Source organism: Anoplopoma fimbria, chromosome 17 (assembly GCF_027596085.1).
Source record: "Anoplopoma fimbria isolate UVic2021 breed Golden Eagle Sablefish chromosome 17, Afim_UVic_2022, whole genome shotgun sequence".
Taxonomy (NCBI): Eukaryota; Metazoa; Chordata; class Actinopteri; order Perciformes; family Anoplopomatidae; genus Anoplopoma; species Anoplopoma fimbria.
Window position 1 is genome coordinate 23692760 of NC_072465.1, and position 23591 is coordinate 23716350.

A 23591-nucleotide genomic window follows, 5' to 3' on the forward strand; every position below is an offset into this window, starting at 1 on the left:
CTACTTTGCTTGATAGATTGTGTTTTACATTTTTTGTTTTTGTTGAACAGTTTACAGCAGCCAGAGGCATTCTGTGTTACTGGAGGTTTAGCATAATGATGAGAGTGCAGTCCTTCATATCTATATCTATATCTATTTATATTGATGGTGGACAACAGAGATTAAGTAGCTGGGTTAGCTTTAAGATCTTGGATATACTATACGGCTGTATATGCTGTGAGTGCATTTTATAAGTCTGCATTTTATAACATGATAAAAGTATTTTTACTGGACCTGGTGTGGAGGATGTTGGATTTATGTTTTTAAATGCTTCTGTTTATAAATCATGTACATCATGTAGAAGTAAGCTGAACACAACCCATAAAGATATTGTCAACAATCACAGTTTATGAGTCAGGCACAGGTATTACTAACAGAGAGAGAGAGCAGGCGTATTTACACATGCAGTACATTATGAAAGCAGCCAGATGTTCAAGGGAGAAGCTACAAAAATATGTACCACTTATCTAAAAAAAGTTGTGTATCAACAAGGAATGCTGAATCTGCTTTATGTTGTGTAGAAAAATCCTGGCAGTGATTTTGGTTACCGGCTTGGTAACTTGAAAAAAGTTGTGTTTTTCCTTTTTCACGGAATAAAAAAAAAGAAAAGCTGCTGCTCTTCATCAATCCCAAAGACAGTATTGAGAGAAGTAAACGTTTGCATTTGTTAAAAAACTAAATAAAAACACAACAACAAATCTGTACACTGATGTCATTATGAAAATCAACACTATTACAAAAATGGAAATGCACTTTGCAACATATCCCAATTAACCTTTGCTTAAAGGTCAGTAGTCGTCAAGGTTTGGATGTTCATTATGCTTATCAGTCTAAAGCATTGAGGCAAATACTAATAGTTTCCAGCTGACATTTCCATGTTTTGAATAGCTTGACAGTGTTATTTCATTCCTCCCAAAGAACATACGTGCTTTTTTTGTTTCGTGTTGTACATTGCTAATTGGTTAACATTATCACAAACTTTTTTTTTTTACAAATCGAATAGAAAAAACAAAACAATTGATTGAGCAGAGTCAGTCCTTTTTAGGACAGTACAAAAGCTGGTCTCAGCATGGCTTCATTGGTTTCATTGCACCACAGTTGTGGATTGAAATAATAGAGCATTTGCTGCTGCTTCGTGGGAATCAACATCATATATTTGGCATTATTTTGGGATTCTACAATGATCGTCACAACTAGACTGAAGTCAGGGCGACTAACAAATCCAAATCATTGCCCAAACACAGCATATGTAGGCCCCTTTTTTGGCACCAGCAAAGGCCAGTGATCCCAAACTTTTCACATTACAGGCATTGTCATTATCGTCATCATCGTAACGAGCTTCATCGTTGTCGTCGTCATCGTCCCGAGAGAGGCGCAGAGGAGGGGAGGCGAATGTGTGTGGTGGATTCATGTTGAATTTGTCTCAGTGTGTGGACAGTCTCTGAGGCAGCAGAGGGGCTTCTGGGTAGTGTGTCCCGGTGGGTGATGGGTAGAACAGGAGATATCAGGGGTGTCACGGTTCACATCTCCGTGTCGGCCACTGGAGTCTGGGTGGCAGAGTGTCCGTTAGTGGTGGGGGCGCCGTTGGTCCCGTTTTCTGGGGGAGAATCGCCATTGGCGGTCGGCTTGTCGAGGGGCTCTTGGGGCAGGGGAGCCACGGACACCAGGGTATTGGCCTGGTTCTCCTCATCCACCTGGAAAGACTCGGCCTAAGAAAAGCATGCAGAAAACACTAACATCAGAGCTCATATGGGTTTAAGATGCACATTTAGCACCAACAAGTTACATTTTACTGTTCAAATATGGCATGCAAACAAGCAACACGGTGTTTGGATGTTTTTTGTGGGCGTTGTTCGAAAGCAAACAAATGCACACTTTGTTCATGGGTTTTATTGTTTTCAGCTGTATGCACTCAAAGTTTTGGGTAATTGTTTTACTGTTAGAAGGTCAACGGTATGAATGCATGCGTGCTTATTGTTGTACTTTGTTTCAAGCTGAAAATCTTAACCCATTGTCAGCAACTTTGTTTACGTTTGATGCAATTCAGCATTCCGTTCCATCCAAACCATCATATGGGTGTGGCCCATATGTAAACGTTTTAAAGAATGATGTCATGAGCTTCAGAGTAGAAAAAAAAGAAAAACTAAAACCATCTGTAGGGGATGGAAGCAGAAAGAGTAGAAATCACTCCAAGCTGCTTTGAGTTAAGGGACATGTGAGTCCGGCATGTCTTCCCTTGAATGAGGAATGTTTTGACCTCAAATCCATATGTGCTTTTTTTTCACCATGTTCAATTTCCTCAGTGAACTGGATATTGTGGGGCCATAATTATTTCATTTTAGATAAGGTGGTTGCTTCATTGCGAGCTCATGATCCCTTTCTTGACTGGCATTTTAAGCACTTAAGGGGAAATTCAGGGTAGAAAGAAAGTGATGGACCAACCGGGATTTCTTTAAAAGTTGCAAGAATCTTCGTTTTGATAGCCAACATCATGATTGCATTTAAATCTAACCTTGAAAGATGAGAAAAATGATATCTGTGTTGTGAAATCATAGACTGTAATTAAAAAGTGGCCGTGATGTTACCAATTAGTTTTGTGGACTACGGTTTTGACGCCTTAAGTTTGGCATTTAGGCCGTCACCATCTTGTTTTTTTTTTTGCAACCAGACGTTAAAGGATACAATTAACTTCCATGAACTGAAAAACACACTATGAAAGGGTTAAAGTTTTAAGACGAAAACAAAGACAACTCCCTGAACGGAAAACGCTGTGGTAACCACCTGTCAATCACAAGGTAGCCACGCCCACAATCTACAAAATGAACATCATGCTGTATTGAAGAAGACTTGAAACTAGCAATTACACTCATGTTTACAATGTTTACTGAGGTAATAAATCAAGTGAGAAGTAGGGTCATTTTCTCGTAGACTTCTATACAATCAGACCTATTCTTACAACCGGAGGAGTCGCCCCCTGATGGCCATTAGGAAGAATGCAAATTTAAGGCACTTCAGCATTTGCTTAACTTTTCAGAACAAGAGGTTGCTGCCTGTGTGAAATACAACTTTAATGTTTACCTATAAATAAAAAACGTTACAGATTTTTGACTCAGTCGTCATTACCGGTGTGACACACCTCTTCTAATCTACTCACCAGTCTGACTCCTTTGGAGTTCTTGCGGTGGGTCTTGAGGTAATAACCAGCTACCAGCAGGGCAGCCAGCAACAGGCCAGTCAGCAGCAAGGAAACCAGCACCAACTTAGAGTTCTTCCCCCAGCGAGGAACAGCCTCCTCCACATCGGTCTGATTACAAAAATGAGAGCAAAATAATATGAGGAAAATTGTTGTTTTGTGTCTCTACCAAGTCAAAATGATAGTGCAGCTAGCAAACCAAACATATCTTCAAACGCTCTGTTAAGGTACATTGTTTGTGATTGTTATGCTTGCAGAAGGAGATCTTCATTATCCAGTTACTGAAAGTTAGAAAAGAAACAACCCCACCCAAAGCCTTTTCTATGGAGAGGTACCTACAGAACAGGCAGTATTTCCTGTGGCTTCACTGCAGTTTCAAACAAAAAATATGCCAGTGAGGCAACAGCATAACGAAAAGTGAAGGTACGAATAAGTTTATTAAATATATGGTGGAGTAAAGAGAGGAATGTAGTGTTTGTTGAATGCAAAGAGACAGAGGGGTGTGACAGACACACCCATAATCCCAGATTGTTCCCTGTTTTTCAGCTGTTTTTCAGCTTTTGTGGGCTTTTTGTTTGTCACACAAACTGACTGTCTGGCAGCTTGAAGCCTTTAGAAAAGAACTGCAGATGTAAAGTTTTATTGTTGAATGTGCATTTTACAGATGTCACAATGAGTACCAGCTCGGTCCATGCCTTGGTCATAATCACAGAAAAGATATAAACCATAATTGCACACAACTAATCATGACTCTTCTGTTCCTGAGTGAACTGAATCATTTATAATCTATAGAATGCCATACTGTCATACATAAAACTATTAGAAGGACAATCAAATGTGTGTTTTGCAATATACTTGGTACCTTATCTTTGATGTTGTCATTGTTGAACTTGTCAGCCATGCCTGCAACATCATCTGCAAAATAAATGTAAAAAAAAAAGTTAGTTTTTTTCCCCATTGCATTTAATGTTTTTACAGTTTAGAGAGTAGGGCTGCTACATAACTTTAATGACACTATAGTGATTAAAAAGATAAATAAAATAATTGGGAGTTTTTAAAGTTTTGAAGCAATGGATGTTTTAATGCAGGTTTAAATGTTTAATAATATTGCTATTTGGAAAACTTACAAAGCAGCCTCATAATGGCTGCTCATCAGATACTTAAATCACTGAATGTAACCTTATGAGGTTTAACAATAACTTAGTTTACATGCACACTTATATACCATTATTATTCCAGATATGACAATATTCCGAATTGTTTAGGGGTCATGTAAACAGAATATTCTGTTTGGATCTTCTACGTTAGTCCTTAATTCGAAGGCAGCATTTTTGGGTTGATACATGTGGCATATGCAGATATTATTCAGATTTTAGGGGCCTTCCTTGGACAGGTATGCAGCACTTTCGGAAAATGTGTCTCAATAAGGGATTTTACAGCATTTTGAGACACACAGCATCTTGCGGTAAGCGTTGTACAGTAGTTATTTGCAAACCAACTACCAACAGTTTGCATGCCCAAAAGAAAAGCTCAAATTTCTAGTTGGAAAGAGAAATGCATGCTTCTTCTAAACATCTTTTAAACATGCTGCAAGACTTGGATATCAACAGGTTTCTAGATATTGCCACGCCGGCCCTTTTCAATAAGGTGGTTGAAGGAATGAAAGGAAGGCAGTGTGTCGAACAATCTGCAGCTAGTTATGTTAACCGGAGTATGCACTGCTGCATGTAGTTGTGGTTATTAGTGGAATATTCATTTTCATGAGCCATAATCTGTGCATGTAAATGTAGTCATATGGCTTTGTTTATTTTTGTCATATTAATTACCACAAGAACAGTACTGACCTTCAACATATTTACCAGACACAAGGATTTGATCCGAGTTGTCCTCTTGGTAGATGTCTAGCTTACAGTCTTCACCACACAGCTCCTGCAGAACACTTTCCAGCTTCACTTTGGTTTCTTTCTGCAAGGAAAACAAAATAAAAAGATATCTAAGTATTGGAACTTTTTGATTTCAACATGTGAACGCTTAAATCAATCAAATTCTAGTTTGATACGATGTGACATCCACCGTTAATCCGAAATGATTATCTCTCCATAAAATCTCACCGCCTGCCTGAATCTTCCACCCCACATCTAATCTCTTCATCTTCTGTTTCTTCATCTCTTTTTGTCTTTAATCCAACAAGGGCTATCACAACCTTGTGCACAACATTTTTCCTGATTCACTCAGACCCAAACATCAGAAGCTGCCACACTGTAGGAGCCCTTGATCCCATTTCTTCAGTGCACAGATGGCTAGATGTGTGTAGCTGTGGGCAGTGACCTCTATCTGGAAATCTTAATCTCAAGAAGCTCTTTATTTGATCATTGTGTAAAGAAAGCTCAGAAAACGTCTGTATTTCATAAGGAAACCTGAGAACTGAAACGTTTCTTGTTAACTTTTTACGAACAAGAAATAGAAAGCAGCCTGACTGGAAACATTACAAACTACAGCTGTTGGGCAAGTGATACAGGAGTATCACCAGTCTTCTTTCCTCAGGCTGACTCCACCATGAATATATGATATGGAGCTTTCTCATACGCTGGTTTTGCACCCTCGTTCCCCACTAAACCAAGTCTCTCTGAGCATATCTGTAAATCAGGATTTGTAAATGAATAGTTGTATATATTGTTTGATTTTAGGGGCTACATTTTCAAGTTTCATTGTGCAACACTTTGTTTTAAAATAACAAATAAATTAACTTTGTTACCTTTTTTATACACTCTGACATCCGGTCTATTTCTCCGCTATTGCACCAAAATTGTGTACATCGATACACTAGATGAGTCCCTCTATTACTCGACTGGAGATATCACCAAGACCTGCTTTATTTACAACTGCTTCATACAGCATCTCAGATCTAGAACACCAAATTCCATTACTGAACTAAATCTAGTCCCAAACTAATAATGTCTTTTAGGACATTTTTAAAAAGTTGACAAACATAAAGGATTGCAGGTTGAATCAAATATGATTAAATCGAGATTTTTTTAAAAAATGATGTTGCAACAAGCTTTGAAACCGAGGTCACTTTAGAGCTGTCTAGTCCTAAAGGCTAAATATCAGGTTGGAACAAGCAAACAAATTAAGCTACCATAAAGTAAAACAAACCCCTCTGTTATATATTCCGCTGCTTACAGCTGTTTATGTGTTTTTCAAATGTTAAATAATGCATTTACTGCTCGGGCTGTATGAGCTGTAATCACACATAGTGGGTTCAGACCACCACATAGGAGCTGCTATTCCCTCAAAGCTGTTTTTCTGAGACACTGAAGATTTTGTGTTTCTAAACACAAACTCACCCACGCTGCGCCTTTAGGCCTCCATACATCACACACTCTGCAGCAGCGGTGAGCCCACCCATGATGCTCTCCTCCCTCTGCCCTCACAGCTCAACCCGCACCCTGGTGTACATGTAACAGAAATCCCTTGGACTTTCCTCCCCACATGAGATGAATATGTTTAAAAAAAAAAGGGTTTGGACACAGTTTTTTCCTCTGGCTTCACTGATTTATCGGCATTGGAGATGCAACAGTCGCTGCCTCTTAAATAAGGAAGCATGTCCTGCTGGGCTTATGTTTAGCAAGCTGAAAATCCAACTGGGAATGGCATCAAAACCCAGCTAGAGACTATTTTACTCTCTGGTGCAGTTTGTTGCTTTATGTTAACGTGTTCGTGCATGAATATTTTGCACCCCTGCAGGATCATACGGCATCTGTTTGCTGCCCTCTCAGCTATAATGTCAATACCACTGAAATGCCGTCTTTTTCTTTCTGTTCTGCCAAACAAACCGACTTATACTCTACAGAGCGCATACAGGTAGATACGCACACACAGTGACGCAGGTGCTTTCTGAACTTACACAGCTGGAGGAGGCCTTGAGTTTCAGATTGACTGCGTTTTTGTCCTGGACGGCCTCTTTGCTGACGCAGACGACGTCATCCTGTGGCACCAGCTGCAGAGGGAAACAGAAACTCCTTTTGTTATCCCAAAACTTTCCAATCTTGCTTTTCCACTCACGACTGCTGTATGTCACCGTGGCTAATGCCTTTAACATGTTTAACATGTTACAGTACACACGATGGTGGACTGAATGCTTCTGCTTTACTCTCTCTATTATAAGCATATTATTTTCTGTTATTACATTACATAACATTACATTACAGGCATTTAGCAGACGCTTTTATCCAAAGCGACTTACAGGAAGTGTACTCAACATAGGTTTTCAAGAGAACTACTAGTCACCAGAAGTCATAACTGCATCTCCTTTCTTAAACAAGCATCTAAAAGCATAAACCAGAGCAAAAGTATAGTGCAGAGGCAAAATACTACGAAAACAATAATTGCAACAGACTAATACGAATACAATAGGTGCTACAGACTACTACGAATAGGATAAGTGCAGCGAACTGATACGAATACAATACGTGCAACAACTAATACGAATGCAATAAGTGCTACGAGGAATGTTATGTTTTGATTCCAAATTTGTACCTATATAACTAAATTGTTTTACCATGTCAGAAACACACAAAATCTAATGTCCCACTGGCTATAGGACTGAAATCAATCATTCTTATGGTACAAAATTGTATCCCGTTTTAGCAGAAAGCACATTTGTAGACGAGACCAAACAGATGTGGCCCTCAGAGGAGCACTTCTGAAAATATGACATTATTTTCTTATGCAAAAGCTACAACCACTCTTCCTTATCTGCTTGGAGAAGAACCAATTTGCAAATAGCATCATGCGTCTTTTGAAAGATTTGAAAATTTGATGCATTAAAAAGGCGCCCTAACATGCCAATTATGATATTTGATTCTTACTCCGTGCTCTTTATTAATAAATAACTGCCTTAAAAGCGGAAGTCATCTTTCTGTCACCCTTCAGATACAGCTAGACTGCTTATTAAAAACCACAAACCTCATATCTGCGTGACTTTATGACAGACCAGTTGACTTCTTTATCTTACCCGTGGTATGTTGTTGGGGCTGTCGCCTCTTTCAGGCAGAGGTGCAGGGGTCTCTGTGTCCACGGTTATGAATGTGTTAACATGAACCTCGTCTGTGACCCCCGTTCTCTCGCCGGCGGCCTGGTTTTGAGTGTGACCGGCCTCTTCTGTAGCTGTTGGTGTTGGTGTTGGTGTTGGTGTTGCTGCTGCTGCTGCTGTAGTCTGTTCAGTTGCTTCAGAAGGGGAGCCCATGGTTGGGAAAACCACGATCTGTGGATCTGAAAATGCAATTCAACTTTAATTGTTAGATATTAAAACAGTACACATGGGCTTTCATACACATAGCAGGTCAAAGGGTGACAGATATGGTTGATTCAGCTACATTAAGGTGATAATCACCAAAAACTCATGCAACCCAGGGACTTAATTACACTTTAAATGTTGAAATATCTCTGGACTGTGACGCTTGTTGTTGTTTGTTTTTTTCGCTATGCTTTTATTTTTTAATTCAAATATATAGATGATAATTTGTATAAACATTAAGTTCATTATTAAAGTTTTTTGTTAAGTTCCAAAAAGGGGAGGGCCTTATAAGTGTTAACTTCTGCCTACTCCTTTACGAAAACATATATTTATTTATTAAATTTAGAATTGGCTGTATATGTTAAGTGTTCTTTTGATTGGTAATCACATTATTGTCTTTTTTTTTGTTGCATGTTCGAAATAAAATCAATCTAATATATTCTGGCCCTCAAGACAGAAGTTTTGTTTTTTATGAATAATTTCTTCCTCTCTTAGATCATGTTGCTGTCGCTCAGTCCTGTTTTCTCTTTTGTCTCTACAGTATAATATAACATTTTTCAAATGAAAATGTATTAAATTTGATGGTATTACTAAAGCATGAACTATGTTGGTAAGCTTATGTTTATTGGGAGGGACACACGTTTGGGCTTGGCTGTGTTTACAGAGAAAGGCTCTGAGGTTGAATTTATTCATTCTGTGATGTAATTAATTCACTCTCAAAATTTAAAAGCACACAAAACAAGTTGATATTTACATTGAATTATTTTCTTTCCTCAGATGTGAGCATAAGAGTGTGCAATAGAGTACATTTACACAAATATTTCTATAAATGAATGGCAGTGTGAGTCGGTGTTTCTTACCAGGAGCTTCAGTTGTCTTTGGAATATTGTCTCCTCGTACGTAAGCCTCTGGCGGCAAAGTTTGCAGAACGTCCTGCCCCGTGACGGCCTCCTGCGCTGTGACTCCTGCTGTAAAATCAGAATAAGACTTAATGTCACCTTGTTTGAAGAAAAACACAGCGATAATGTCTAATTATTGATGCAGTGGCATATTGTCAATTCAGTAACAAGTATACTTGTAAATATATTTTAAGATCTAAGTCAAAGGATTCTGTTACAAGGCGATAATGTCCCCATTACTCCCATTCATCAGCTCTTTATCGGCTTCATCGGGTTGTTAACTTGCAGATGTGCTGCACATGATAATAATAATAATGAAATCTCTACGCCAACTCTCAGGGTGGGACTTTTAAATCTGTAAATCTCAGCAATGAGAAACTTTTTGCAATTAATAACTCATCAGTGGAATGCTTCACCTCCTCATTCGGACCAAACAAACCGTCCCTCAGTACAACGTCCTAAAAATCTGACCTCCTGTTCACTCCCTCTGGGATGATTTCTATGAGCTTCTCAGCAAGCATGCTGTTAACTATACAATGGACATGTGCCAAACACTCAAACATGTTCCTTATCATAAAGATGATGCTGTGTAGCAGAAGGGTGGAGTTCACACCAAATACATTAAGATTTAAATGCGCTTTTGTGATTGTCTGCAACTCTGGTGTGTTATTTCTGTGCAAAAACCCTGCATGCATTAAAAAAATATATGTGGCAATAACTGAAAATGCGATTTGATAACGTTGGGCTTTTACAGCGTGTTGCCTTTACTGGAAATGATTAGCTTTTAAAGCTGCAAAGGGCAATCTGCACGTCACTGGTTTTCAAAAAGGTGGAAATATATAAATGAATCTTATTATATGATGATGTTAGTAACTTGAACACAGCAAGCTCGCATGCATCAAAGGGGACTTTCTGTGATCACATTTTCACAGATATGTTGAAGCTCTACTTTCTCTGGCTGCATCCCTCACTCGCTGCTGTTTGGTAATTCCAGCTACTCAGGTCCATCCATTCAGAGGAATCCGATGTATTATCCCACATCAACGCACTGTAGTTCTGCTGCCATGTTTTGATAAAGTTGTAAGGTGAGGGTAGTAGCTCATAGGTCAGATGGTTGGTATAGTGCTCACCAGTGTGCTATTGTAACGTCAATTATCCGAAATGCATGAGCTCATGCCGTGTGTGAGAGCTCACAGGGAGATTTCTTTGTGTCCCTAGAGACTCTCCAGTGATGGAAGATTAGCCAAAAGGTCTTATTGCAGTAGATAACTGATGAGCTCAGATCTGGGGATCATGAAGTCATTTACTTTGAAATGCAATCTCCCTCTCTCTGAGCTTTTTCAAAGGATTCCTGTGGTCACAGTGACTCATTTTAGGTTAGTCAAGAATGGGATATACAAAATAAGTTGCTGAAATATATCAATGTGAGCGGAATGATTTTCCATCTACCCCGTTAAACCATTGACTGCTCTGATTAAATGCCCCGCTGGAAGGTGCCAGGTAATGATGCCATTAAAAACATCACTTTTTCCAAATTTTTGAATTATGTAATAGGCCATTATACCATTTTCCATTTTGCAGGCATCCGTATGACTTTGGGGTTTGGAGTCCTTGATAAATTGCAGCAGTAAATCAAAGTCTTGATAGGATATTTCTGGTCAGGTTCCTTCGGCTGTAAATTATGTCATCTGCAAAGTTTTATTAACCTGGATAACTTTCAGGGCACGTTTTTTTATTCTCTGAGAAGATTAGTAAAATAAAGCTACCACACCCTGCAGTCACTGAGCTAATGAGCTGAGGCCTTTATTGCTCTAATTTGATCAGGTCAAATTACAAGGGTAGGTTTCAGGAGTCAAACCAGAATACCCAGCATGCATTCCTTTTACCCAGATTTCCCCGTCTCTGTCTAACAACAGCATTACCTCACTCTCAAAACATTCCCATAATGCCTTACCTCTGCAGATCTCATTACATCTCACTCCCTCACTGTGTGATTCCTCACTGGTTGCCAGGTCGAGTTTGTGACTTATTCCAGGTTTGTAATTCAAGTTTGCTGCTCCCTGTTTAACTGAATCTTTCTTCCACTCGTACTTTGTTTGTATTAAGGTTGAATTTAATTGATTGCATTGATTTCTCTTTGCATATACTGTATATATTTGACTGTAAAGCATTAACAAAAAGTTACTACAAGGAGCTTTTAACTGGTAATGAAACCGTCCAAATTGAAATTTCTATATTCCCTTGATAAGCAAACCAGACCGTCAACAATAAGACTGGCTATTTCTTTATATATTTATTTTTTAAAGCCTGCCATTGGATCTGATTCCCTGCAAAATCAGACATAATGATTTACGGGCCCCATGTTCACCAGAAACTCCTTTAGCTCAGACCTCCAGCAGAGACCAGTCCACCGCAGACAGACCCACATCCAGTTAACTGCGCCGCCGACACAAACTACTGTAGTCCCTTGTCATATTTTGCTGGGCCCATCGGTCCCTTCTGCAGTAAAATGAGGGGTTTTCTGAAGGGACTCTGGCGCTCGGAAGCACTACCGCTTCTGCCCATAGTGGCTCTAAAATATGTTGTTAAATAAGTGAACACTGTAATATTATTTACCATATGATGCAAAATGCCAGTATACTCAAACAGTTAATTGAATAGTTTGACATGTAGAAGAAAATTAAATAGTGTGTGTGTGTTTTTAAATTAATATTTGCTTTTTGTTTACATTAGTTAGTATTTCTAAACATTTTGCAGCATAAAAAAAAAAATTCTCATTCAGTTTATTCTCCTCTTTTTGCCTTCATTGTACAACATGAGCTGTTTGTTACTTCTGCTGCTCCCTATTGCCTCCTCTCGGCCGTCTGTAGTCACCACTTTCACACATTGGTCACGTATATATTCACACAGGGGTGGCACTGTGACACGTGGCCACCGACTTCCTAGATAAATCATTGTGACAGACAGGTGCCAGAAATACAGAGTAAACGCCGGATGTGCTGCGCTGGCAGGTGGGGCCGTAATCTCCGAGGAGGTCTTTTGGCATCCTAAATTCTAGCAACTGTCCATCGCAGCTGTCTGTCATACTGTGTCTATGGCGGGGAAATAAGTCAACACTTTGTAAGTGGTTTAAATAAATGAGATAACACACCGGAGTCACTGACCTCTAAGCAGTTCTTACCCTCGCCTTCCACATTGCAATAGAGAGCAAGAAAGCTTTCTCTGTTGTAGACATGCTCATGTTTCACTGGAGACAGAATGTTGCCTCGTCTCACTATCCTTCCTGTCTCTAGTTTACCATTAGGAGCATTAGCGTGGGTGTGGACCAGCGTCGGGTCAAGGACTCCCTAACCTTGTTAAGTCTGTCTATCTGCAGCCTGTGTAGCCTACAGCTGCCATCCCTCACCCCGACTCTGTGTGGTCCGACTGTTTATTTTACCGGAAAAGGATGAGGTTCCAAATGGGTGAGACGGTCGGGCATAAATCAGGTTTCTCTCATACAACAGTGACACACGGGAGTGTGAGAGCGCAGGAGGCTGAAATGTGTTGGTACAGCTATGTGATCACTTTCTGTCATCAGGTGATTTGTAGCCGACTGCAGGGTGAAACTCTGTCAGCGTTTTTTGTAAAACGAAATAAAAAATAGTCTGAAGATTGATGCTGCGGCTGACAGGGTTTTTAGTTTTCAGTTACAGTTTAGGGGTTTTGGGGCAGATTCCGATGGGATATCAGGGAGGTGTTGTGGTGAGCGGTTGGAAATCAATTTGTTTTTCCTTTTTTGAAATGGAGAAAAGCCCACAATGGAACAACTTCCCTGTTTTGAGGATTTTCAAACCACGGCACCTCAAGTACACTTGTAAAACATATTTTCATAAAGCAAAACATGTTTTTTTAGCTTCAGACACAATAACACATGGCCTTTTTTTCCTTCTTTTTTTTATGGAACGCTGCCAGTAAACTCTGTCCAGCTCTCTAACTAGTCTCGTTACACACAAACAAACTTCCCTGACAGACCAGAGCCCAGATGGAATGAAACCTCATGTAGTTGCCACTTGTGACTAACACAAACAGCAAGATCTGAGTGGCCGTCTTTTTATTGTTTTGTTTTCATTGTAGTACTAAAAAAGTTTGGCTATTATGACTTGTTTTTTAATCAAGACTCGTTTCACAACCAGGAAATCTTGCTTTTTTACTAATATTCCTTTACTGTGTATGAAGACGAGAGGAACTGCAGATACGTAAGATTTGTAAATATAATATTTCAGTTATTGTTGTTTTTTCTACTGTTTTTTTTATTGCTTATTTATAATACTTGTTTTATTTTATTTTTATTTTTCATTTTTTATTTTTTATTTTTTAGCTTGTCTTCTTCTACTATGTCTCTTGTGTGCACTTTACTCTACGCTGTTGTAAGCCTGCAAATTTCCCCGCTGCGGGACTAATAAAGGATTATCTTATCTTATCTTATCGTATCTTATCTTATACTAGCTGCTTTTTTTTTGTGTGAAATCGTAACCTTGACCTGTTCATTTTTGTGCTGTAATTGATACAGTGGTGTCCCATTGGTGTTTGCTGCTCCCTGTGACTGTGACTGTTTGTGACTGTGTGACCTTTGAACCCATCTCCACCCCACTAAACTCCACTCTCGCGCTCAACAGGAGCCAAAGCTAAAGGTGATTTTTTTTGCTGATTTTTCGACACCATTCCACAAATACGTACTTTACATGAGAGACGCTCACGCGGCCTTTGCCTCTCATCACCACACATACTCACACAGACTCATTCCTTCTTTTTAGAATCATAAAAAAATCAGCCACAATATCAGTCATCAGGCATGCGTCACAAAATGACAGACCTAATCAGCCCTGACTCCATATGGTGTACGGCTGTGGGGTTCTTACTCTTGAAGATTTTCCCACCAGATTGCCCTGAGTGACGGCTGCGGTCTTGAAATGCTCCACCCCCCCCCCCCCCATCTCCTGGGACTCCGGATGGAGGAATGTGGCCGGCTTTGGAAGAAGACGAGCCTTCAGCCCAACGCCCTCCTTCCTCCCAACTCTCGCTGTCTGCTTCGCCCTCTCCTAGTCACGCACAGCTAATCCCAGGCATCTATCGAGGTGAGATGTAGGCTCCGGCCCACGCCCCATATAGTGTAATGTAAAGCAACATGCCAAGAGCCATATGGCAACAGCTAATTCCTCTTCCGTGGGCCTAGGAAGCTCTGCCGGCTTTCAGTCTGGTAAGCTTCCTTTCTTGGTGTATGTACTGTCTAAACACAAGTTCCACATGGAGGCCCAGATCTTCTTCTTTGCATAATTTTGCATTTATGCCTCATAATGACTTTGAGCATATAAAAACTCTACAAGTACAATACTTCGAAGTTGGAAGTTCCTCTAATGGACAGAGTTGTTTTAACGTTAAGTTTCATTGATTCAAATGTAAAATTTTAACCAATGCACCAATACATTTTGAGTACTTTACATTCTTTCACTGTGCACCCTCTATTGTGTGTCTTAAGGCCTTTACACACTAGGGCCACGAAAATGCAAGATAGTCACCTTCAAATGCTTTATGCTTAGGGCTTTTATTGTGAAAGGTAAGAACAGAAGGAATGGATCTGATAAAAAAAATAATACTGCTTTTTTGCAGCTAAACATTTACCTTCTGTGTAAACGTTTTCATGACAAATACCGTTGAAAAAAACATATTGACGTGCAAATGAATCGCACTAAAAAGACGCCACCTTTAAATGAACCAGCTGTTGGATGTTTTAAAGTTGGTAGACCCTCCTGTGGCTTTGGCCTCCAGTCCAAGCCTGGTTTCCAGAGAACTCCTGAGCTACATGTTCACAAGGGACAGACCCCAAGAAATTTGGCCTCTCCCACGGGGCCCCTCGGCCTCTCCCTGCTTCTGTTGGGGGAAAATCCTGTGCTGTGTAATGGGTCATAGTGAGGTGATAATGGTCTGCACGCGACAGTGGACCACCGTGTCAAAATCACAATGACTGATGTTCCACTAGCACCTTTGCTGCAGCGTGTGGCGTGCGATAATTACCACAAGACAAAGAATAATAATCCAACTCTAAATGAAGCCATATCATTTATCTCAGATCTTTCTATCCATAAATCAAGTCTGCAGCTTTGACCAGTGCCAAGACCAATGTTCTGCTCCCAAAGATGAATGTAGATGTCCTGACTGTTTTGACTGAGTGTGTGTGAGTCTGTCCAGCCAAGACAGCTTCTATAAACATTCAAAACATATGGCCTCCTCTTTTCTCTCCGGGTTACATATGCTGTATCTGTCTAGACGATGCTGTATGTATATATTTCTTGTACATTATTGATTGAGTGGGGTCTGTGGGAAAAGGCAGCACAGTGCTTAGACTCTGGGTCTTCAATGGTGGTTGAAATGACTCATTTAGAAAACCATTATGTTTTCAGAGTAGTATAAGTGTAGGTTCTATAAATGTTATTTTATGCCCTCTATACAGTGTAACACATTACATGCTATTACTTCTGCATTTCTGAGCAATGTAATATTGAACAAAAATTGCAAAAAATGCTTAATTGGACTGCCATTAAGTGTAATTTTCCTTCCCCTGCTGCCTCGGGACCTGCCTCAAATTTGTAACGTCAAATTACCTCTTTAGAGCTCCTTTGACATCACTTTGGCAACCATTGGATAGAAATTTGATCCAAGAGCACCCCCCCCAGATGGATTTTTAGTAGAACTGAGGGAGTAAACGATGAGTGCAATCATTTTTGAAACATCTTTTTAAAATTTGGCCTCCCATAATTATACTAGGATTTTAACCATCATTTTTTTGATGTTATCAAAATGCACTATAAAAGAGGGCAGGTTCACTTTCTTTCAGTTGAAGCTCCAAAAGTTAATCAGAAGTTTAAATTGTTTGTGCAGTATTCATTTTTTTTCTCGTGTTGTTTAGCTCCATATGTGGTTTACCTCTTTCTGGCTTTTTCTAGACAGTTAATGGACGCATTAATCATTGCATGTTTCTCCTAATAAGGAGTGTTTTCATGTTTTAATATCCCAGCTCATATCTTAAACCAACTGAATTTGAGAGTTAAGAGCGTGCTGAGGAATGTGACATTGGAGAGCTCAGTCCCTTAGGGTCCGACATGCCCTGCAACTCTACCCGCTTTGAAACAACAGACTGCTGACCCTGCTATCATGACCCCCCCACACACACCCACACCCCCTTCCCCCGTCGTTCCTGTCACAGCGATTAATAGCAGAAGCCGGTCCATTCTTCTCTCTTGGCAGAAAAGCAACAGGATCTCATGGTTTCAATCAGGAACCCGTTGGAAGCAGCACTTACTTCACCCGACGCTGCCCAGCTGCAGCATTCACCCCGGCCCAGCCCAGAGGCCACTGCAGCCCCCTTTATCCAGAGCATGACGCCCCTGTTTCTGGGGACCACAATCAGGAAACATGACATCTGCTTTCAATTGGGGGCATTATATCACACACACACACACACACACACACACACACACACACCCCTCCTCTCTTTCCTCTTCCTCCTCCTTACACATTCTCACAATTGCCCGCTACAGTTTCACTGCCCTGTGCATTACCTCGTATGAGCCCGTCTGGTTTGAGTGTGTGCAGGTAGGCTGTTGGGGGATCCTGTTGCAGAGTGAGGCAGATCTGGGCGTCAAAGGCTCAGAGGCTCAACATTGATTTTGTCCAGATAAAAAAATATCTACCAGAGTAATTACTTCCACACACATCCAGGGGTGGTAGTGAAAAACATCCATCATAGGACGTTTAGACACTGGACTAGAGTGCACCTTTGTCCCAAAGAACTGTCGTCTTCTTTTAAAAGTTAGAGTTTTTAAAGTATGTGTTAGACATCTGTTGCTTTGAAATCCCTTTTGTGTATCTTCATTTCTAGATCAGGGGACCTTCTGGCTGTTTGATGAAGCAGCTTGTTTGGCTGTAAGATGCAGACGCGTGTATTTGAATACAAAGTGTAAAAGTGAGGGCAGGTTGAAAAAGCAGCCTTTCTCCTATTGGAAGCGGATGAAAAACACTATCCCAAGTGAATGAGGATCTTGTGTATGAGTGCGAGCATGTGTGTGTGCACAGATGTTTACATGCCACTGGACCACTTGACGCTGCGATTTGACTTGGCTCACTCTGTGCTACTTTCTTCACGAGAGGACGGACCGCTGTGTTGTTGACAATGTTTCTGTGATTCTCTTTGGTTGCATCGGTTACTTCTATGGGTACTGCACAAACAATGATTTACATAATTACATGCCCCGGGGTTGGCTGCTGAGATCGGGCAGTTGCTTAACTAGAGAGTCTCCTAAAACCACTACACAGCACAGGTAGAGCTTAAAGCGTATTACGAAGATTGTTTCATACGCGCAGTATTCAGAAATGTTTCCGTAACGGGACATTCCAAACATGTCACTGGCAACAAAGTAAATCTAAGCATCTTTCACTCCCTGTGCATCACTCCATCTCACCATCTTTTCCAAAAGAAGTCTGCTTAACATTCCCAACAGGGGTTTCCCCCAAATCTCCTGTTTAGTTGCTGCTACCGCGACCCCCCCTCCAGGTTGTCTAGGTAACCGTTACGCTCCCTGACATCTGTGAATCCGCTCTGACCTCATCATAGTAGACTTGTACAGTAAGCCCGTCTTTCCTCCACTTGCATAACTCTGCCTTGCTCCCATCTCCTGGGTTGACGTTGACAAGACTCAGGAGACAGGTGGTTTATCCTGCAGGTGAAATATTGTTCAACCTTAAGAGGTCTTCTTTGTCTTTGCTCTGTTTCCCATCTGTATTCCATCTCATATCTGCTCCATTTCTATTCTTACTCTTTTCTTTTTTTGCGTTATGTCACATGTTTTGAATTGCTTTGTAATTTACAAAGATAAACATTGCATTTTTTTCTTCCTCAAAAGCGGAGTATACATTTTTTTTTTGCTGCCTCTGGTTCAGAATCTATAGGTTGGAATCATGTCAAGGCAGTTTCATTTTCCAAAGCACATGCAGCTGCCTCTCATTGCTGATGATCTCATTCCCATAAGCTACAGTACGTCCCATGAACAAGACAGGAGGTTTGAATTAAGCAATTTGAGTGTGTGGTTCACGTCCAGCCAGAACAGAGAACACTGCAGTTGATCTCCATAGCTTGAGTTCATTTCTCAGCCCCATTTTTTTGGCATCTTGGTCCAACTTTGTGTTTACTTTTATTTGATTTGGCTCGACCACCACTGACGGATGAAACGGCTCCTCTGTCTAAAAAAGTTTCACAGATATTTATTTATTTTCACCACATGACACGTCTCTTAATGTTCAGCCTCTAACTGCTGCCAATTAATGTAGTTAAAGTGGAGTCAGATTGATCTTCATCTAAATGCTTTAGCAAGTACTCAAGCAGTATTTTTACAGTTGGAAAAAAAGAAAAAGGTCTTGATTTCCTTTTGATATCAGTTTTGAATTGTTCTTTGCTTGAACTAAAGTGTAATCAATAAAAAAAATTGGGGATTATTTAAAAAGTTGAAAAGAAGTTGCAGTTTTTTTTCAAGTTAAAACAGAGTTCATTGTGCAAAAATGTTGGCGATATTAGAAGCAAGGCCTTAATTTGAAATTGCCGCAACCTACTAATTGATTATATGTTGATAGTTTAAATACAGACGATAGATAAAGTTGTTCCATTCCAAAAATAAACACTTCTTGCATTGGTTCTTACTGCACACACAGAGCTCAGCCATGTGAGCCACATGCTGTCCTCACTCATAGTTTAACAGCATCAGCTCCGCCTGATGCCTCAATAAAGCTCCACAACCACATTTTGAAACGCACATCAACAACCAAACTCCACACCCTCCTCTCAGACACGCTTCAACCGGCCTCGCATTACAAAGCTAAATATAAATACACACATTTCTCAAAGTCCTTGAAGATCGTGGGAATCGGGTCAGTGAAATAGCGAGCATAGCGCCGGAGGAAGGCTCACAAATAGTTTGTAAACAGAACTGTAAAAAGCAAGATGGGAATACTCTTTTGGCAGCATACATGCAGTACACAGTTCAGAATAGAGATCTTAACTTCAATTCATAATTTCAGACTTCCCTGTGCCTCCATATAATTGAAACCCTTCTCTCTAAAATGATCCCTTTGTTTGCCAAGGTACTCCAAAGTAATGTTTTCAGTCTGTGAGGAAAACCATATTTATGAAACCCGTTTCAAACCCAATAAAGCCTCACATTTTATCGATTTCTTTTCAGTACTGAGTCACTATGTTTGCATTCCAGAGCGTAAAAAGGTTGTAGGGTTAAAACCTGGATTTAACTCAAAGGCCATTCAAACAAACACTCCTCCACCCCAACCCCACCCCTCCTGGCCCTCCCTCCCGCCCTCTCCCCCCCGGTGGATGACCACAACATCTCCCGAGAAGTTGACCCTCTTTGCATTTCTTTCTGTTTTTACTACTCACCGTTTAAGAGCGAGGCCATGATAATTAACGCCAAAGCCATCGTTTGGCAGGGCCCGTTTGATCTCTGTGCAGATGATGCTGCCATTCTCGTCCTGAGCACGCACATTGTCCGGCTGGGGTGGGAGTCAAAATGCAGAGGGAAGGGAAAAAAACGGTGAAGCTGGTCGAGCTAGAGCAGTTAAGGGTTTCCTCTTACCCAGAGCGGGACAGGGTGGATAAAGCACCACTTGTGTTCTGTCAGTTTTTATATAGCCCCCCCCTCCTCATCCTCCTCCTCCTCCTCCCTCACTGAGGCCCAGCCCTACACCCCGTCTTACTTTAACCCTTCCCCTTTGTGCCCCAACCCCTCTATAAGAAGCAATGCAGAAGGAGGGAAAGGAGAAGATTGGGGGTCTTGTTGGAATGTTGTGTATTTAAAAAAAAAAGTTGCAGCATTCTTGAAATACCAATCAATATATCAATTAAATCGACAGTCCGGGTGCTTGAATCCACCATGATAAGGCTGCAGCGTGAGTGATGTATGTTTGGTTGATCAATGCTCATTACTTCATCCCCTTTTGGTCGCAGTGTCCGCTCTAGCTGTGGACCCGGGTCTGGCTGGGAGCAGTAAATCCACTGCACAATGAAAGGTGATAGCCCACAATAGGGTGACACTCCGTTCCTTAATAGGCTTATGGAGATAGACCCCGGAGCAGAACATCATAGCCCAAACAAAAGTGCGACCCACTGTTATGCTAATGGTATTAATCCATGTCGGTGGCTCCGAAGCCCCCGCCACTCAGCACGGCCATCAATCAACAACAGCCGTCCTCAGTAGTGAAGACACCACAGGGTCCGCTGAATACCTTTCACACTTCTACGGAGTCCTGAAAGCACCACCCAGCCCCCTCGTACCCCCGTCCACCACCACCCCCATCCCCTGCAATTTGGGGATCTTTGCTTTACTTTTGTTAGCTCCTTTTGCCAGCTGTTCTCATGCTCTCTGTAAATCACACATCTGGAACCACTGGCGAAGGTATGCTAAATGACTTGTTATAATAAAAAAAAAAAAAGGAGAAAAGAATGACATTAAGCCCCACCCTCCAAGACAAAGAAAAAAGTGGCATTAACAGTGAGTTGAGAGAAGTAAACTGCTACATGCTTGAGAAAATGCTCTTGTAATTTGATACCAGTCCGAGTGCCCACAGTCCCCCTGTCCCCAGTGCCCCCCCCCCCCCCGTCACCCCCATCACCCCATTTCCTCTCTCTTACCCCCCCCCCCCCTTTCCTTCTTGCCAGACTCCTATCAAACATTCAGCTTAAGCAGCAGGGCGTTGAGGTGGGTAATCGGCCTCTCGCTGTGACTCAAGATGAGCTTTGCTGGAAAAAAACTGAATAATCAGTGGTGTGCCCATTACAGCAGCCACAGCTGGACGGCAGCGGCCATGTCACCCCAGTAAAACATTAATTAGACTGTGAGCTAGTTAAGGGTTTCTGCTACTTGAGTCCTCGTGAATCACGGCGTTCTGTCAGATGGCAGTAAAGGACAGAAAATACCTTTTACCCTCAACAGCAGGACAAACACTGGACATTTCTTTGTCTTTCCTTGTACCTCAAATTTTTTTCACTCTTACAAGGAGCCATGTGCTCTCATTTTAGCATTTTGTTTTAAATTCTATATAATTTCATCGTAAATTGAAGTTGATAATAAATCTTTGCGTGCAAGTACAGTCCGATTTTCCTTACTCTCCATTGTTAGACGCCAAACAAAGATAGACAGAAGTAAGGAAGTCTGTCTTCCTTTGTGACAGCGTTCGGTGTCACAGAGTAGCTCGTCATGGTCACAGATCAGGAAACCGACACAGGCAGCAAGTGCATTCCTCCTACGACCTTACAAAAGGCAAATCTGGAAAACATTTCTAACACTGGCATCCTGGGATTTAAAGCCTATAGGCCAGGCCTCATATGGCTTTATTTGTTTACAGTATGTTGACTGTTCTGCACATCTGTTGCAGCTTATGGAGTTTAAAAACATAGCCTCCATTTTCCTTTTAGCTGCTGTGCTGTTTCTTCTGTAACAGTACATCGCAATCATCATATATCTGCCGGTGTTGTAGATGAATTCTGACAGCAGTGCGTATCGTATCGTTGGTTGAGCATGCGAGCACGTTTTAACCAGATTTGAGGGCTGAGTGTTAAATGCATTCTGAAATGTATGATGGAGTGTCTCAGGAGAATATAGGCAACCGGATTCAATATCAAAAGAGGATTGTTGTGCTTTTGTACTTTCTCACGAAGAGTCCCCCCTTTGGATTTACCCTATACTTTAAAGACCACAAAAATCCTGGGCTGTTGCCAAACATTTTGTGAACATGCAATTTATTTTTTTACTTTTCTTTTGTCCAGTCAAAGAGTATGAATTCACACATGCACACCTGTTTATGAAAACAAAAAAACAAGATTTCAGATTTATAAAATACTACAACCGGTTCATCCAGGGCTTAGACTCCAGCCTGTGGGCTGATAATTTAGTTGATTGGGTTCTTAAAGCTGGAGGCGGTTACATTGGAGAAACAAGCAACAATGCACTAGTTTAAAAAATTAAATATCCCTCAGAATAACAAAAAACATAGCCCTCTTTTACATGTTGCTAGCAGCACTAGCTCCAAAAGTCTTGATAAATCCAGCAGGAAAGTTGGCAAGTCTGCAAAACTGTCTTCCTCTCTTCAGGCCTTCAAAGCCTCTCCCCCATAATTATCATTATGAACATAAACAGTGAACAAGCTGTTGTTATACTCATAACTGGAAAGCTAGCAGCTTGTGGTGATGCACAAGAAGTGCAATGAGGAAGATAGACAGGGTTGGGAATGTATTTCTTCAAACATGTTTTGTTATATTTGTCAAAATTATCATAACATCCAGACAGCAATCAAAAAAATGCTCAGACAAAAAGAAGAGAAAAAAATCAGGTTTGTAAATTAAATTACTGGATGGCCTACCTTGCTTTAAGGTTGAGATGAAATTAAAAAAGCCTTTTTAACCCTTGTAGATCACATCCAAGGTCATATTCTGCGCCTATTTAACAATATATGCATGCAAAAAGATCAATTTCCTTGTAATCATATTTTCTTCCTGGGGAAACAAAACATGATGTTCGCTTACATAAGGTAGAACCAATCAATTTAAACCAATAATATCATGATATCCATCCAGCAATTAATAGTGACAAGGGAGGTGTTTGTGGAGCCAAAGTCTGGAGGATTTGATATACAGGAAGTCCTTCTTGTTACCGTACAGCGCTCAAATATTCCATTTCACTGGAGAATACAGTTCAGAAGTAAAAGACGCTCTAACAAGTGTTTCACTGGGTTTTTAAGAACACACAATTTAAAAAAATAATGAACGGCATTTCTGATTACTTTCTAGGTTAAAACTAGTCAAATGGTGCAGATGAAAGTACATCCAACAGCCTGGCTTCAATTTGACTGTAATAAATCATCACTTCTTGGATGTGTTTTAGGCAAAAGGTCACTGGTGTTTTAGCCCAGAAGTCTTATTTTGTGGTAATGGAAGTTTCAGCTGCTAATTGGACACCCCTAGGATCAGTGAGACTTGGCTGACGAATCATCTGGCTTCTTTAAATGGCAGATCCGCCTCACTAACTGGAGAGCTAATTAGCTGAACATGTCATGGATTATATTCTCA

General features: G+C 40.7%; 1 protein-coding gene across 1 annotated transcript; it reads right to left on the reverse strand.

The window, feature by feature from the left end:
• Positions 1–380: 380 nt before the first annotated feature.
• Positions 381–20084, reverse strand: si:ch211-286o17.1 (hematopoietic progenitor cell antigen CD34). The gene is made up of 8 exons (XM_054617577.1): positions 19908–20084; positions 9392–9499; positions 8250–8506; positions 7140–7232; positions 5077–5197; positions 4095–4147; positions 3194–3343; positions 381–1748 (listed from the first exon to the last, which is right to left on the reverse strand). The coding sequence occupies exons 1-8, from the start codon at positions 20011–20013 to the stop codon at positions 1560–1562; spliced, it is 1077 nt and encodes a 358-aa protein (XP_054473552.1). The 5' UTR covers positions 20014–20084; the 3' UTR covers positions 381–1559.
• Positions 20085–23591: the final 3507 nt, after the last annotated feature.